Source organism: Oncorhynchus gorbuscha, linkage group LG21 (genome assembly GCF_021184085.1).
Source record: "Oncorhynchus gorbuscha isolate QuinsamMale2020 ecotype Even-year linkage group LG21, OgorEven_v1.0, whole genome shotgun sequence".
Taxonomy (NCBI): Eukaryota; Metazoa; Chordata; class Actinopteri; order Salmoniformes; family Salmonidae; genus Oncorhynchus; species Oncorhynchus gorbuscha.
Window position 1 is genome coordinate 20,302,345 of NC_060193.1, and position 18,328 is coordinate 20,320,672.

Consider the following 18,328-nt stretch of genomic DNA (forward strand, 5'->3'; position numbering starts at 1 on the left):
AGAGGAATACCTATGTAAGAATGCTATTCATTGACTATAGCTCAGCATTCATTTACATTTACCATTTAGCAGACGCTCTTATCCAGAGCCTCAACACCATAGTTCATCATTACGCTCGGGACCCTGGGTCTGAACCCCGACCTGGGCAACTGGGTCCTGGACTTCCTGATGGGCCGTCCCCAGGTGGTTAAGGTCGGAAACAACACCTCCACTTCACTGAAACTCAACACAAGGGCCCCACAAGGGTGTGTGCTCAGCGCCCTCCTGTACTCCCTGTTCACCCATGACCGCTTGGCCAAACACGCCTCCAACTCAATCATCAAGTTTGCAGACAACACAACAGTAGTAGGCCTGATTACCAACAATGACGAGACAGCCTACAGGGAGGAGGTGAGGGCCCTAGGAGAGGGGTGCCAGGAAAATAACCTCTCACTCAATGTCAACAAAACAAAAGAGCTGATCGTGGACTTCAGGAAACAGCAGAGTGAGCAGCCCCATATCCACATCGACAGGACCGCAGTGGAGAAGGTGGAAAGCTTCAAGTTCTCCGGTGTGCACATCACGGATGATCTGAAATGGTCCAACAACACACACTATGTGGTGAAGAAGGCGCAACAGCGCTGAATAAATTTGGCTTGGCTCCTAAAACTCTTACAGATACACAATTGAGAGCATCCTGTTGGGCTGTATCACCGCCTGGTACGGAAACTGCACCACCCACAACCGCAGGGCTCTCCAGGGGGTGGTGCGGTCTGCCCAACGCATCACCGAGGGCAAACTACCTGCCCTCCAGGACACGTAAAGCACCCGATGTCACAGGAAGGCCATAAAGGTAATCAAGAACCACCTGAGTCATGGCCTGTTCACCCCGCTATCATCCAGAAAGTGAGGTCAGTACAGGTGCGTCAAAGCTGGGACCGATAAACTGAAAAACATCTATGTAAAGCCATCTGACTGCTAAATATCCATCACTAGCCCGTTTCCACCCGGTTACGCAACCCTGCACTTTAGAGGCTGCTGCCCTATATACATGGACTTGAAATGACTGACCACTTTAATAATGGAACACTAGTCACTTTAATAATGTTTTAAAAATGTTTACAACCTGCTTTACTCATCTCATATGTACAGTATATACTGTATTCTATTCTACTGTATTTAAGTCAATGCCACTCTGACATTGCTCAATCTAATATTTAGATATTTCTTAATTCCATTCTTTTACTTTTAGATTTGTGTGTATTGTTGTGAATCGTTTTTAGATACTACTGCACTGTCAGATAGTACTGCACTGTTGGAGCTAGGAACACACGCATTTCACGACACCCACAATAACATCTGCGAGATATGTGTATGTGACCAATACAATTTGATTTGATTAGAGAGGTTAGCTTGGGCGCCAGTTCCTGCTCTCTTGCTCGTTCTTTATGGAAGTGCTGTGCCATGTTTGGGAGTTGGCAAGAGCACAAACAAATCTGGGACTAGGCTATAGTAGTTTCTCCATTCTGGATGTAAACTAACCATGCTTGTATTGGCAGATTGACTCCATTGTAGGCCTCATTAATTTCCTTCAGAACATCTGGTATTATCTTCCCATGATTAAACTCTACATCCTCTTCTACCAAGCTATACTAATGGCCCATTCTAACACATAGGTTGCGTCTGAAATGCCACCCTATTCACTATTGAGCCCATAAGGCTCTGGTCAAACATGCATTATATAGGATGCGTCCCTAGAGTGATTTATAGAGGTAGAAATTCAAAATGAAGGGATGAAAGAATGGTGCTGAACCTCTCACCACCTGCAGTTTGTCATTTTGACAGAGGGGGGCAGCAGACTGCAGTGTGTACTCACCTTCTACTGTCATCAGCTCCACCACAATCAGAAGTATGGGAGTATGTGATGGCATTACGGTCACTTTCACTTTGCTTTTCAGCTATTTCAAAAGACCTGAGTACATTCATAAGACATCCCAGAGTTGTTCTTTATTCCTTTTATCCTGTGGAGAATCTGAATAAGCAACATGTATGTTTTGTTTCCACGATGACCGTGGTTAAAGATGCTTGCAGTAAAGATACTGTAAGTTAATGTATTATTTAGGAATGACTTATAGCTATAGTTCACTCTTCGACTATTTTTATAGGATTTTGTAGTTTTTATTTTCATGTGAAATCGTCCACCTACTGTTAAGAATTTCCAAAAAGTTGACAGTGAACTGGTACTAAACAATGTACTCAAGCTGTTACCTAACCTTGTCTTTGCATTGAATGCCCCCCCTTCTCCTCCTCATCTCTAACCCCACCCCTTGATTACTTTCAAGTGCACGGCTACCTAGCAACCCCTGGACTACACTATGTGCTTTGTAACCCTGGGAGCAGCAGCAGGTGAATGAATGGAGTTGTAAACAGGCTATTGATGTATCCATACACCATTCTAAGGGGCATTGTGTTGGTCTCAAGAGTTATTCCTATGAGAACTCCCATACAGGTGGCCTATAATTGGCCTCAAGTTCAGTTTACAATCCTATCCAAATAGATTTACTGTACATTCATTGGCGGTCATGTCTTCTCATTGCCAGGTCTCCTTTGAGAGAGAGGTATTTTGATCTCATTGTGAAAACCTGGTAAAATGAAGGTAAAATAAAAATAAACCAATTGAGGTATAAGAGTATTATGACATTTGAATGTAACAGTATAACTTTAGACCGTCCCCTCGCCCATACCCGGGTGCGAACCAGGGACCCTCTGCACACATCAACAACAGTCACCCACGAAGCATCGTTACCCAGCGCTCCACAAAAGCAGAGCAAGGGGAACCACTACTTCAAGGTCTCAGAGCAAGTGACGTCACCGATTGAAACGCTATTTAGCGAGCACCACCGCTAACTAGCTAGCCGTTTCACATCCGTTACATGAACATACTGCACTTTTCTGTGTAGACAGTCATCAAAACATGTTCTCTCTCCCATACAGATGATATGGTCGATGGGTCATAGAGTTGAGTACACACATATAGGTACTAAAGTGAAATAACATTACCTCTCTCATTACATCATAGTTTGACATAAGAAAAATGAACAAGACAATGCCACTCAGACTATCCTGCCGTCTCAGGACATTAGAGAGAAAACGAGGGAGAGCAATATAGAGAAATGAGGGAGAGTGGAGGAGGACAGAAGAAAGGAGGAGGAGGACATTAGCCCATTGTGGATTGTTGGCTATTCGGGGAAAGCTTTGGGACCCAGCATGTTTTATTGTTAACGGTTCAGTAGCTTCCAAGGGAGCGTACAGGATTTGAATCACTGCTTTTCAGTCTCTCCAACACCCGAGGATGGTTGGGGGCCTGCAGGATAAAAGCAAAGAGGTGCAAGCCTTGCCCTTCTTAAGGGCTGATTTAGCTGTTTTTTCTCTCCCATCGAGCATTGTGCAACAGCAAAAAAAAAAAGAAAAAAAAGACAAATGTGTGTTTACCAGGAGGGAAAAGTGGTAAAAAGAGAACGGGAAGGAGAGAGGGAGAGAACAGTTTATTTTGTGTGTCATGGTGACTCAGGGGACTCTGGCCCCTAGTTCCAATATGGGCCAATAGGACGGTAGATAAATCACATACTGTAACGAGGAGCAACAGCACTAGTGATCAGGAAAGAGAGAGCTATAGGGGTTCCATGAAGAGAAGTTACTTACTATCTCTTCCTCCAAGTCCAGCTATAGGACTAGAGGACATTCCTTAAATTACAAGGACCTTCATCCCAGCAACAATGGGCCCTTTGTTGACCCCCTGAGCCCAGCATCGAGGTCCCGGGCTTAGCTAGGAAGCGGCTGAACACTTGCCTAGTTTATACGTGACACTAATATGTGTCCTTCGACCTGATCTTGTCCACATTCTGGTTGTGCCCACATTTTCATAAATATGTCTACACATGGTAATTAAAATGTGTCTCATGTCTGTCCACAGTGGCAGTTGGTGGCAGTACGCTGTGATTGCTGGTGTGAGGGATTGAGATGGTTGGTGTACAGTCGAGCTTACACAAATGGTTCTCTACCACGCCAGTCAGGTATTTACGAGGCTAACAGTCTACTGTGAGAAGAGAAAGGGAGAGTGAGTTATGGCCCATGGCTGATCTGTAGCCTACCTTACTGTACAGAAGTAGGTCAGTGACACTGCAGCAGTTAAAAAAAAAAAAAAATTAAAATTAAAAATATGCCATTTAGCAGACGCTTTTATCCAAAGCGACTTACAGTCATGTGTGCATACATTCTACGTATGGGTGGTCCCGGGGATCGAACCCACTACCCTGGCGTTACAAGCGCCATGCTCTACCAACTGAGCTACAGAAGGACCAGTTAGGGTCCAACACACATGTGACAGCACACACACAACTCCAGGTCGTAGTCAGTACAAATATCATTATTCCCCCAAGGATTTGATTCTAGATTGTTAATGAGTTATTCTGTTGAGGTGTATCCTGTTTTTCTAATTACATAACTTCACAAACAAGTTTAACCTACTGACTTGCTAAACTGTGGACCTGCACAATGCAATCTGACTGTTGAATATTTTGGTATCACTTAAAACACTTAAAGCATCCAGGTATCATGTTGTAAGCATGCATAAGCCTTTATAATGTTATTAACAAGACATATCAAGTTGTCTCTCTGTATAAAAATGCAGAAATGTAAAACATATGACTACAAGGAGAGCTGTGGTGATTTTAGCGTGTACATTTTGGTGGGGGGTGGGGGGGGGGGGTACATGCCAGCAAAGCCACTACACAACACTAAACATTAATTGCGCTCTAACGTTGACGAAAGGTGCCCACAAACTCTTAGGGCCTACATAAAGCAAGCTAAGATTTTGATAGTATGATGTTGACATGATCAGTCCAATCAAAGCTACTGTAGATATGTCATTTTATCTGTGGCCAAGGACCTTGAGCCTACTTGGCAGCACCCAAGGGGCTACAATTTTCTAGTTCTACCTATGGTGGTGATGTAGTGTCCCCATGAGTGACAGAACACTGAGCTAATCACGGCGTAATGCTGAAACACCTGCATTTTGGAAGTGTCTTACTCAAGAAAACAAAAAAGATACCATGTTGGTATGCTGCTTTATTAACTCAATGATATATATATATTACATTGTTACACTGATATTATTATTGCATATTACACTGATATGTGACACATATAAATGCCAAAATAACTTGCAAAAACAGGAAAGCTCCCAAAAAATATGGGGCTCTGCCCACACCTGCCCTGCATGAAGGGTCTCCTCTGAAGGAAAGGCATCCCTCACTGGAAAACAAGAAAAAGTTCTAAAAAAATGTTATTTATTGTCATTTGGCCAGTTGTTGAAGGTAAAATATGAACCTGATGTGTCTCTAGACAGTTCCAGGAGAAAATGTACAAACAGTTTAATCTTTTAAAAAATGTGGAGGTGATTTTTTTCAACGGATAAGGCCTGGGAACACCTGTCAGCTAAGCAACGCTGGCATTCTGAAGCTGAACAAATAGTTACCGTCAGCCCGGTAGGAACTGTACGGTTGTTTTACAGTACCCACTTGCTCGAGAAACAATTGTAGCTTCCCTGGAATGAAGAAGTAGCATGGCCAATGGGCGTGACATAACGGTAAGGGCCCTGGGGGGAGGGGAAGCGAGAAGAGACCTCTCACGCATCACCGGGCACGGTGACTGGACACACACACCCCCTCTCGGGCCCTCATGCAGAATTGAAATCCCCCTTCCCGCAAGCTCAGCACTACTATTCAAGGTGCGGCTCAAGCTATAACAGGTGGAAAGGAGATCAAGAACCACAACAAGATTGTGTTTACTGACGCTATCCTGACGCGTTTAATGAAGATAGGTAGATCTACCTTGCAAATATAGACTGCATTAAGATAACCGTTGTGTGTCTTTGGACACGCACAAAAGGATTCATCGTTTTTTCATCAACAGAAACGTATTTATTTAGACATTTAAAAAATAATCGACAAAAAATAATTTTATTTTTAAAGATGGCAAACTCGGGAATTCAACTTTTAGGATTCGCCCTGTCACTCGTCGGTGTCATTGCACTTATCGTGGGGACCATTCTTCCACAGTGGAAGATGTCTGCGTACGTAGGAGACAACATCATAACGGCGGTTGCCATGTACCAAGGACTATGGATGTCATGCGCTTTTCAGAGCACAGGGCAGCTCCAATGTAAAATCTACGACTCGATCCTGCAGCTTGACGGTGAGTATAAAAAAACGAAATATTTATTCGACCGTTATATTTCTATGGCGTTATGCGCGACCTGTGCGCACCTCACGCACTGTGAATTACGCATGCATATAACCCGATAGGCTATCTTATTATCAAAGGAGGAATATCATGAGTATGGTGACTTGTTTCGGAAAACTCTCATGTTGTACCAGTAAATGGAATTGATTGACGGGAGATACAGGTGAGCAGACATCTGATCAGACACCTGAGACGGTCAGCTGAGGTCCCCACCCATTTTCCTATGGAGCAGTTCTTGTTCAATGGAGCACATTGGTGTCACTGATAAATGTGTCACCTCGGGACTGTTCGTCATTTCATTGCCCCTCTCGTGGTTATCATTTAGTAGCACCCTTTGTATTATTACACAGTGGGATACTGTTAACTCACTGACACTTCAATCACTCTGGATATTACTCTTGAAAAACCAATTACAAACGTATCTGACATTTACTCTTATCAGAACCCCATTGAACACCTGGAGTTCTCAATCCTGTTACTGTTCCCGGCAACCTCTCCCCACCTCCCAACCCATTTTCCCCTCCCCTCTCTGCTGTCCATTCTCAAACGGCTGCGCCGGTCCACCCCCAAGGTGGTAAGGCCCCGACTGGCATGGCCCCTGCCCATTCATCACCCACTATACCCTTGCATAGAAAGGTGGCACAGAGGGGGGTGACTGGGGCTCCAGATGCCAGAGATGTCCTGGTCCTAACTAACTAACTAACTAACTAACTAACTAACTAACTAACTAACTAACGCACGGTGAACAACCAAAAGAGTTGCCATTGCAACACAGTAACCTGTGCAGGAATTTTATGCCCTTCCCCTCCCCCTTCCTCCCACCTCGGTTTGCCCCAGACCCTTAAGGCACCATAATGAAGAGAACCTGGGTGTAATTTGATATAACTCCCCATCTACTCTTCTTGGTTTCTCATGTTGGTTGGTGAGAGGGATTTCATTGAACAGAGATGCCTGTTCAGATTTAGAACACTTAGAGTTCCAGTTTTTACTGGCTGTAACTGCTGACAGAGTGCAGGTTTGGGGAGGGGGGGGTCAGGGTGGCACTGTGGAGTACAGAGGGGTGAGGCTGGCACCGTGGGGTACAGGGTGGGGAGTCTGGGTGGCACCGCGGGGTACAGGGGGGTTAGGGTGATATTCCATGGTATCCCCAATTTGCATGCCTGGCATGCCCTCATTGTGTTTAGAATATAGCAGAGGAGGAATTTTTCTTCCTTCCTTCCTTCCTTCCTCTCTTCTCCTCCATCCCTCCCTTTCTCCCTTTCTCCGTTTCTCAGGCCTGGAGTTTTTTTTGTGACCTCAGGAATGGCCTGGACTGGCACAGACTGGTGTGGGGTGGCCTCTGCTTCTCCCTCTCTGTCAGTTCTATGAGATGTGGTGACAGATTAGGGGGTCCTGACAGTAGCTTTCCATCCCCCCTCTCCACTAAACAACAGCAGACTGTGTGATCATGCTCTCCACAGCCGATGTGGAGAAAGGGAGGAAGGAAGGAGAAGGAAGGAAGGAAGGAAGGAAGGAAGGAAGGAAGGAAGGAAGGAAGGAAGGAAGGAAGGAAGGAAGGAAGGAAAAAAAATTCATCTTCCGCTATATTCTAAACACAATGAGGGCGTGCCAGGCATGCAAATTGGGGATAACATGGAATATCACCCTAGCCCCGCTGTACCCCACGGTACCACCGTTGCAAGATATAGACCTCTGAACCTTTCACCTATTACTACCTGTCAGGGCAAGGAGATTGAGGTTGTAACCTCATATAAATATCTTGGAATTTTAATTGATGACGGCTTCTCTTTTAAATTGCATATTCAACAACTTACAAAAAAACGTACAAAAAAATTGAGGCTGAAATTGGGATTTTATTTTAGGAATAAGGCCTGTTTTTCTTTTGAAGCCAGAAGGAGGCTAGTATCAGCTACATTTATGCCTTTACTAGACTATGGGGATATTTTATATATGAATGCTTCCGCTCAGTGTTTGAGATCAATTGACACTCTTTACCATGGTACATTGAGATGTATTTTAAACTGCAAAACCCTTATGCACCACTGCACTTTGTATACCAGTGTTAGCTGGCCTTCTCTAGTCACTCGTAGGCTCAGTCACTGGTATACTTTTATTTACAAAGCCATTTTGGGTTTACTACCTTTTTATTTGTGCATTTTTATTGTTCAGATATATGGTGGGGACTCTTCGTTTGCTGAACTTTATCCTGCTAACTGTTCCAAATGTCCGAACTGAATTTGGTAAAAGGGCTTTTTGTACTCTGCGCCAAAGTCTTGGAACGCCTTACAAAATACTTTTAAACTGGAAGAACTTGTCTCGCTTGGTGTTTTTAAATCACTGATGAAGGATTTTGAGGCTGATTCCCTGACGTGTCAATGTTTTTAATTAGCTGTTTTATACTCTTGTGAATTCAATGGTTTTTACTAGATTACTTATAGTTTTTCATGTTGTCTGTCTGTAATTTTTTTGTAATGAATTGGTGCTGCCTATCTTGGCCAGGGCGCTCTTATAAAAGAGATTTTCATCTCAATGAGCCCTTCCTGGTTAAATAATGGTTCAAACATTTAAAAAAAATGTAAGACCTTTAGTCAAATTAAAATCAAATTGTATTTGTCACATGCTGCCAAATACAACAGGTGTAGATCTTACAGTGAAATGCTTACTTAAAGACCTTAACCAACAATGCAGTTTTAAGAAAATACCCACCCCAAAAATGAAATAATAATAAGAGTGAAGAAAAACAAATAATTAAAGAGCAGCAGTAAATAACAATAGCGGGGTTATATACAGGGGGTACCGGTTCAGAGTCAATGTGTCAATGTGCGGGGACACATTGTCGAGGTAGTTGAGGTAATTATGTACATGCAGGTAGGGTTGCTAAAGTGGCTATGCATAGATGATAACAGAGAGAAGCAGCAGCGTGGGGGGGGGTGAAAATAGTCTGGGTGGCCATTTGATTAGCTGTTCAGGAGTCTTATGGCTTGGGGGTAGAAGCTGTGTAGAAGCCTCTTGGAGCTAGACTTGGCGCTCCGGTACCGCTTGCCGAGCAGTAGCACAGAGAACAATCTATGACTTGGGTAGCTGGTGTCTTTGACCATTTTTAAGGCCTTCCTCTGACATCGCCTGGTTCAGAGGTCCTGGATGGCAGAAAGCTGGGCCCCGGTGATGTACTTGGCCGTACGCACTACCCTCTGTAGTGCCTTGTGGTCGGAGGCCGAGCAGTTGCCATACAAGGAAGTGATGCAACCCGTCAGGATGCTCTCGATGGTGCAGCTGTAAAACCTTTTGAGGATCTGAGGACCCATGTCTCCTGAGGGGGAAAAGGTTTTGTCTTGCCCTCTTCACAACTGTCTTGGTGTGCTTGGACCATGTTAGTTTGTTGGTGATGTGGCCGCCAAGCTTTCAACCTGCTCCACCACAGCCCCGTCAATGAGAATGGTGGCGTGCTCGGTCCTCCTTTTCCTGTAGTCCACAATCATCTCCTTTCTCTTGATCAAGTTGGGGGAGAGGTGGTTGTCCTTGCACCACACGGTCAGGTCTCACCTCCTCCCTATATGCTGTCTCATCGTTGTCGGTGATCAGGCTGTTGTGTCATCAGCAAACGTAATGATGGTGTTGGAGTTGTGGCTGGCGTACAGTCATGAGTAAACAGGGATACAGGAGGGGACTCAGCATGCACCCTGAGGGGCCCCCGTGTTGAGGATCAGCGTGGCGGATGTGTTGTTACCTACCCTTACCATCAGGAAGTCCAGGATCCAGTTGCAGAGGGAGGTGTTTAGTCCCATGGTCTTTAGTTTAGTGATGAGCTTTGAGGTCACTATGGTGTTGAAGGCTGAGCTGTAGTCAATGAATAGCATTCTCACGTAGGTGTTCCTTTTGTCCAGGTGTGAAAGGGCAGTGTGGAGTGCAATAGAGATTGCATCATCTGTGGATTTGTTGGTACGGTATGCAAATTGGATTGGGTCTAGTGTTTCTGGGATAATGGTGTTGATGGGAGCCATGACCAGCCTTTCAAAGCATTTCATGGTTACAGACGTGAGTGCTACGGGTTGGTAGTCATGTAAGCAGGTTACCTTAGTGTTCTTGGGCACAGGGACTATGGTGGTGTGCTTGAAACATGTTGGTATAACAGACTCAGACAGGGAGAGGATGAAAATGTCAGTGAAGACACTTGCCAGTTGGTCAGCACATGCTCGGGGAACACGTTCTGGTAATTCACTTGGTCCAGAGGCCTTGTGAATGTTGACCAGTTTCTGATGGTGCCAGAGGGTAGGGCTGTCGTATTATCGGCTCTGAACTAAATAATGCATTTTTCTTGTTTTGCATTGTTCGTTTTGTACATAATGTTGCTGCTACCGTCTCTTATGACCGAAAAGAGCTTCTGGACATCAGAACTGGAATTATATTTACCTCAAATTGGACAAGGAGTTCTTCTTCTTTGCCTGTTTTATGGTTTGCCAGAGGGAATAGCGGGATTTCATATAAGCTTCCGGGTTAGAGTCCCGCTCCTTGAAAGCGGTGGCTGTACCCTTTAGCTCAGTGCGAATGTTGCCTGGCTTCTGGTTGGCGTATGTACGTACAGTCACTGTGGGGACGACGTCCTCGATGCACTTATTGATAAAGCCAGTGACTGAAGTGGTGTACTCCTCAATGCTATTGGAAGAATCGCGGAACATATTCCAGTATGTGCTAACAAAACAGTCCTGTAGTTTAGCATCTGCTTCATCTGACCACTTTTTTATAGACCGAGTCACTGGTGCTTCCTGCTTTAATGTGTGCTTGTAAGCAGGAATCAGGAGGATAGAGTTATAGTTAGATTTTCCAAATGGAGGGCGAGGGAAGAGCTTTGTACTGTGTGGAGTAAAGGTGGTCCAGAATTTTTTTCCCTCTGGTTGCACATTTAACATGCTGATAGAAATTCAGTAAAACTGATTTAAGTTTCCCTGCATTAAAGTTACCGGACACTAGGAGCGCCGCCTCTGGATGAGTGTTTTCCTGTTTGTTAATGGTGGGAATACTGTTCATTGAGTGCGGTTTTAGTGCCAACCTCACTTTGTGGTGGTATATAGACAGCTACAAAAAAATACAGATCTACAGCTTAACATGAGATGCTCTACCTCAGGCGAGCAAAACTTTGACACTTCCTTAGATATCGTGCACCAGCTGTAGTTTACATAAATGCCTAGGCACCCACCCCGTGTCTTACCAGAGGCTGCTGTTCTGTTTTGCCAATAGAGTGTGTAACCCGCCAGTCTTATGTTCTTAATGTCGTTGTTCAGCCAAGACTCGGTGAAACATAAGATATTACAGTTTTTAATGTCCTGTTGGTAGGCTATACGTGCTTTCAGTTCCCATTTATTTTCCAGCGATTGAATGTTAGCTAGCAGAACAGAACGCAAGGGCTGATCCTCGCAAGGCACCCTGATCTTTTGCTTCGAAATCTGTTTCCTTCTCCAGCGAATCACTGGGATCGGTGCCTGATCGGGAGTCTGCAGTATATCCTCGTGTCCGACTCATTGAAGAAGAACTCCTTGTACAATTTGAGGTAAATATAATTCCAGTTCTGATGTCCAGAAGCTCTTTTCGGTCATAAGAGACGGTAGCAGCAACATTATGTACAAAACGAACAATACGAACAATTCAAAAAAAAGAAAATGGCACTAGTTCAGAGCCGATAATACGACAGCCCTACCCTCTGACACCATCAGAAACTGGTCAACATTCACAAGGCCCTAGGGCCAGACAGATTAAAAGGACGTGTTCTCCGAGCCTGCGCTGACCAACTGGCATGTGTCTTCACTGACATTTTCAAACTCTTCCTGTCTGAGTCTGTAATACCAACATGTTTCATGCAGACCACCATAGTCCCTGTGCCCAAGAACACTAAGGTAACCTGCCTAAAAGACTACCGACCCGTAGCACTCAAGTCTGTAGCCATGAAGTGCTTTGAAAGGCTGGTCATGGCTCACATCAACACCATTATCCCAGAAACCTTTGACCCACTCAAATTTGCATACTGCCCCGAAAGATCCACAGATAATGCAATCTCTATTGCACTCCACACTGCCCTTTCACACCTGGACAAAAGGAGTGCCTACGTGAGAATGCTATTCATTGACTACAGCGCAACGATCAACACCATAGTGCCCTCAAAGCTCGTCACTAAGCTAAGGACCCTGGGACTAAACACCTCCCTCTGCAACTGGATCCTGGACTTCCTGACGGGCCACGCCCAGGTAGTTTGGTTAGATAACAACACATCTGTCATGCTGATCCTCAAAACGAGGGCCCCTCAGGGTGCGTGCTCAGTCCCCTCCTGTACTCCCTGTTCACTCATGACTGCAAGGCCAGGCACGACTCCAACACCATCATTACATTTTTCGATGACACAACAGTGGTAGGCCTTATCACCGGCAACGATGAGACAGCCTATAGGGAGACGGTCAGAGAACTGATAGTGTGGTGCCAGGACAACAACCTCTCCCTCAACGTGATCAAGACAAAGGAGATGATTGTGGACTACAGGAAAAGGAGGACCGAGAACGCCCCCATTCTCATCGACGGGAATGTAGTGGAGCAGGTTGAGAACTTCAAGTTCCTTGGCATCCACATCACCAACAAACTAACATGGTCCAAGCACACCAAGACAGTCGTGAAGAAGGCAAAACTCAAGTCTAGGTACAATAGGCTTCTAAACAGCTTCTATCCCCAAGCTACAAGACTCCTGAACATCTAATCAAATGGCTACCCAAACTATTTACATTGCCCTCTTCTACGCTGTTGCTACTCTCTGTTATTATCTATGCATGGTCACTTTAATAACTCTACCTACATGTAAATATTACCTCAACTACCTCAACACTTGTGCCCCTGCACCTTTACTCTGAACCGGTACCTCCTGTATGTAGTTCCGCTATTGTTATTTTACTGCTGCTCTTTAATTATTTGCTATTTTTATCTCTTACTTTTTGGGGGGGGGTATTTTCTTAAAACTGCATTTATTTATTTAGTTTAATCTAACCTTTATTTCACTAGGCAAGTCAGTTAAGAACAAATTCTTATTTACAATGACGGCCTTGCAAAAGGCCTCCTGTGGGGAAGTGGGCTGGGATTAAAAATACAAAATAAATCAAATATAAATATAGGACAAAAAACACATCACGACAAGAGAGACAACACAACACTACATGAAGAGAGACATAAGACAACATAATAGCAAGGCAGCAACACATGACAACACAGCATGGTAGTAACACAACATAACAACAACATGGTAGCAACACAACATGGTAGCAGCCCAAAACATGGTACAAACATAGTTGGTTAAGAGCTTGTAAGTAAGCATTTCACAGTAAGGTCTACACCTGCTGTATTCGGCGCATGTGACAAATTAAATTTGATTTGGAAGAGAGAGAGATGGAGAGAGAGAGGGGGGTAGAGAGACTTGCTGATCTTTTATTTTAATTTTACATTCTGCAATATATCCCACAAGTCTATAAATTAAAGCTATCTATAGCTGTGCCACACCTCTCTCTCCCTCACTATCTTGCTACTCCTTTCCCTCCTCTCCCTTTCCTGCTCTCTCTCCTCTCCCTGGTGTGTGTATGTGTGTGCGTGTGTTTCTCAGGCACTCTCCAGGCCACCCGTGCCCTGATGATTGTTGGCATCATCGTATCCATCGCTGGGCTGGGTGTGGCCATCATGGGCATGAAGTGTACCACTTGCGGAGGAAACAACAAAGTGTGGAAGTCTCGCACCGCCATGACTGGAGGTGTCATTCTACTGGTTGGAGGTGAGTGAGTGAGTGAGTGAGTGAGTGAGTGAGTGAGTGAGTGAGTGAGTGAGTGGTGGTGAGTGAGTGAGTGAGTGAGTGAGTGAGTGAGTGAGTGAGTGAGAGAGAGAGAGAGAGAGAGAGAGAGAGAGAGAGAGAGAGAGAGAGAGAGAGAGAGAGAGAGAGAGAGAGAGAGAGAGAGAGAGAGAGAGAGAGAGAGAGAGATGTTAAAGGGGCTATAGAGAGCGATCAGAATAATCACCACAAACATTATATGTTCTTAGGGTCCAGAGTTTTCCTTACATGGTCAAATGACTTGGTCGTGAAAATCTCAGGGCCCTACTTTTTTTAAACATTCTTTCTAAGCTGGTCTGAGATCTGTGCTTATTATGTCATTTTGCCATTCTGGTCCCTAACAGGGGCATGGCTATATAGAGAGATCAAGAGAATCATCACAGACATATACTGTATTTTTATTTATGTGTAGGCACTTCTTATTTAACATTACATGAAAAGATCTGTGTTAGAGGTCACTTGGTCATTCTGATCCAGCGAATGAGATCTTAGAGAGTACTGTATGTAGGAGGTTTGACCCTCTATCTGGCCATCAGCTGCTCTCCCACTCATCTAAGCCTGACGATGACCTTCGATTTGAAACGTTGCGCAATAAATGTCACACTCATCTACTCTGGTTCCCCTGGAGGTCACATAGGGAGAGAATTTTCTATTACTCTGCCACTATTCCCTATTTAGGGCCTATAGGGATCTGGTCAAAAGTAGTGCACAATATAGGGAATAGTGTGCCATTTGGGATGCTGGTTGTTACTGTTATATAAGAGGTAATTATTAACTCTCATCAGACAATGGCAGTAAAATCAAATGGTTAGGGCCTGTTATTCACAAAGGGTCTCAGAAAAGAAGTGCTGATCTAGGATCCGTCCATTATTTTAGATTATAATTCATGGACAGGGGGGACTAGATTTTTGCTCATTTGAAGACTCATAGGTCAATGGCAGTAAACAGCTAATGACTGGAACTCAATAGCTAGCCTCCCATTGACTTCTTGAGTGTATGGCTCCCCTCTCTCAAATACCTCTTTATGATGTCTCGATGTACTGATCTGTCTGTATCTGTTTGATCTTCTCCTTCAGCTCTGTGTGCATTAGTGGCCTGCTCGTGGTTCGCTCATAATCTCATCCGGGCCTTCTATAACCCGTATTCTCCTGTCAACACCAAGTAAGTATCCCTACAAAATTCCTGAATGTATTGGCCTTTCCCTTCTATTGAGTGGTCTTATTTTTAAAAAGGTCCAATATGCAGAAATCACGCCGCCATTTCCTGGCTTCTAAAATTATAATAGTTCACCAAATATCAGTTTGTGACAAAACAAACAACCCCTAGTGTAGTGCAGGGGCAGGTAGCCATGGTCCTCGTAGAATGCCACATCCACTTCATGTTTTTTATTTAACTGACCTGGAAGACCAGGTGTGTTGAATTTAGGCAATCACTGAACTAATCAATTTACTCAATTGGGCAGGTGGGGTGCCTAGTTGGGACAAAGGGTTGCCTAACCCTGGGTTAGAGAATCATTGTATCATCTGAACCACTATGAAATATATTTTCAATAACCAAAAATATTGTATTTTCAGATGTTTGAATCTAGTTTACAAAAACTAAAGTAAAAGACACAAAAATGAAACGAGAAAAAAAATGAACGAGAACCATAGAAATAGAGCACATAGAAGAGAGCTATCACTTCTTAGACTTGCTTTCAATGCGAATTACAGATCTATAACTTCCATTTCTATGTGCAGTAATACCTATCAAGCAAAGTTGGCTTGGCGCCGTCTTAAGTCTTTGATTATTGACTCAAAATAATGCAAGGCTGGAGAAAAAATGTGCACACCACATGGCTTTCCAGGAGAATAATGTAAGAACACTGTTCTAGAACAAGTCTCACTCTTCTCTCCATCTCCCCAATAACAGGTTTGAGTTTGGGGCAGCCATCTTCATCGCCTGGGGGGGTTCTTTCCTGGACCTGCTGGGGGGAGCCATGCTGGCATCTTCCTGCCCCAGGAGTAAAAAGCCAGTGCCCAAATACCCTGTCATGAGTGGCGTGAGTGCTCTCTCACCATCCAGCAGCACCAAGGAGTACGTGTGAGCTAAATCATGCTGCCAGGTTATAATGAGATTCACAGAAATTGTTGTGAAGTTTACAGATATGCCCACACCCCACCCCACCCAACCCCAGCAGGACCGTTGTGATGTCTCTCACCCGCTCCCAAAATTCCACAATTGTTTATGAGTGGGCCTCACAAATACACTATAATTGGTTATTGGATCCCTCTTATATTATGTTTTAGGGTGCATGTTCTCATATTACACAAACACACACACACTTCTCTTATTACAGCCAAGATGCAGCATCATGGCAAACACTCACCTCCATGTAAGAAACACTGTCCACTGAAATGAACATTTCCTTTGTAATTGAAGGTAGTCAATTAAAGTTGTTGTGGTGCTGAGGTCCTACTCTTGGCATACTCATGGGAGTTTATGTATGTAAAATAGGAAACTGGACTAGCGCACCACCAATACTTTTACAATGGAGTTTTTTGTAGACATGACCCTCTCCAATTGTGTTCAATGTTCAATCCAAGTGGAACTTCACTAGTTGTGAGTGACTGTATACGCTATGGTGAATCACCGGACAATTCACTGTTGCACTCCAAAAGGGGGGGGGGTGCTTTTCATACAGACCTGCAATGTACTCTGTCCCGTTATAAAATCTCTCAGAACAGTGATTCTCAACAGGTGCATTATTACAAGAAGTGTTTGTTTTTATTATTGTACTATGTAATATACAGTGCATTCGGAAAGTATTCAGACCACTTTCCTTTACATGTTGTTACATTACAGCCTTTATCTAAAATGTGTCAAATAAAATAAAATCCTCATCAATCTACATGCAATGTCCCATAACGGCAAAGCAAAAATAGGTTTAGAAGTTATTGCAAATGTATAAAAAATATATATTTTTAAGAAATACCTTATTGACATCACTATTCAGACACTGCTATGAGACTCGAAATTGAGCTCAGGTGCATCCTGTTTCCATTGATCATCCTTGAGATGTTTCTACAACTTGATTGGACTCCACCTGTGGTAAATTCAATTGATTGGACATGATTTGGAAAGACACACACCTGTCTATATAAAGGTCCCACAGTTGACAGTGCATGTCAGAGCAAAAACAAAGCCATGACGTCGAAGGGATTGTCGGTAGAGCTCCGAGACAGGATTGTGTCGAGGCACAGATCTGGGGAAGGGTACCAAAAAATGTCTGCAGCATTGAAGGTCCTCAAGAAAACAGTGACCTCCACGATTCTTAAATGGAAGAAGTTTGGCACCAGCAAAACTATTCCTAGAGCTGGCCACCCGCCCAAACTGAGCAATCTTGGAGGTGACCAAGAACCTGATGGTCACTATGACAGAGCTCCAGAGTTCATCCGTGGAGATGGGAGAACCTTCCAGAAGGACAACCATCTCTGCAGCACTCCACCAATCAGGCCAGACAGAAGCCACTTCTCAGTAAAAGGCACATGACAGCCCACTTGGAGTTTGCCAAAAGGCACCTAAAGGACTCTCAGATCATGAGAAACAAAATTCTCTGGTTTGATGAAACCAAGATTGAACTCTTTGGCCTGAATGCCAAGCGTTGCCAAGTGTTTCTGGAGGGAACCTGGCACCATCCCTACGGTGAAGCATGGTGGTGGCAGTATCATTCTGTGGGGATGTTTTTCAGCGGCAGGGACTGGGAGACTTGTCACGATCGATGGAAAGATGAACCTGCCCCAGAGTGCTCAGGACCTCAGGCTGGGGCGAAGGTTCACCTTCCAACAGGACTATCCTAAGCACACAGCCAAGACATTGCAGGAGTGGCTTCGGGACAAGTCGCCAAATGTCCTTGAGTGGCCCAGTCAGAGCCCGGACTTGAACCCGATCGAACATCTCTGGAGAGACCTGGAAATAGCTGTGCAGCGATGCTCCCCATCCAACCTGACAGAGCTTGAGATGATCTGCAGAGAAGAATGGGAGAGATCCTCCAATACAGGTGTGCCAAGCGTGTAGCTTCATACCCAAGAAGACTCGAGGCTGTAATAGATGCCAAAGATGCTTCAACAAAGTACTGAGTAAAGAGTCTGAACACTTATGTAAATGTGGTATTTCAGTTTTCAAAATTTCTACAAACCTGTTTTTCTTTGTCATTATGGG

General features: G+C 44.2%; 2 protein-coding genes across 3 annotated transcripts in view; both read left to right on the plus strand.

The window, feature by feature from the left end:
- Window positions 1-14,044, plus strand: part of LOC124008754 (acetylcholine receptor subunit beta-like) — a 39,391-nt gene extending 25,347 nt beyond the window's left edge. Inside the window, exons 12-13 of one of the 2 annotated variants that reach the window (XR_006834155.1) lie at window positions 11,740-11,827; window positions 13,910-14,044. The gene's annotated coding sequence lies outside the window, so the exon portion shown is untranslated. The remainder of the gene's footprint in view (window positions 1-11,739; window positions 11,828-13,909) is intronic. The other variant, XR_006834156.1, reaches the window with a different exon arrangement.
- On the plus strand, window positions 5,338-17,252 carry LOC124008755 (claudin-7-A-like). The gene is made up of 4 exons (XM_046320284.1): window positions 5,338-6,234; window positions 13,910-14,074; window positions 15,205-15,289; window positions 16,040-17,252. Exons 1-4 carry the CDS (start codon window positions 6,012-6,014, stop codon window positions 16,212-16,214), a joined length of 648 nt encoding a protein of 215 aa, XP_046176240.1. The 5' UTR covers window positions 5,338-6,011; the 3' UTR covers window positions 16,215-17,252.
- The last annotated feature ends 1,076 nt before the right edge of the window (window positions 17,253-18,328 follow it).

Excerpts from the sequence above, each read along its gene's own strand:
- LOC124008755 (XM_046320284.1), top strand. The coding sequence starts at position 6,012 with ATGGCAAACTCGGGAATTCAACTTTTAGGATTCGCCCTGTCACTCGTC. Across the intron at positions 6,235-13,909 it reads CTCGATCCTGCAGCTTGACG|GCACTCTCCAGGCCACCCGT; the intron begins GTGAGTATAAAA and ends TGTGTTTCTCAG. Across the intron at positions 14,075-15,204 it reads TGTCATTCTACTGGTTGGAG|CTCTGTGTGCATTAGTGGCC; the intron begins GTGAGTGAGTGA and ends CTTCTCCTTCAG.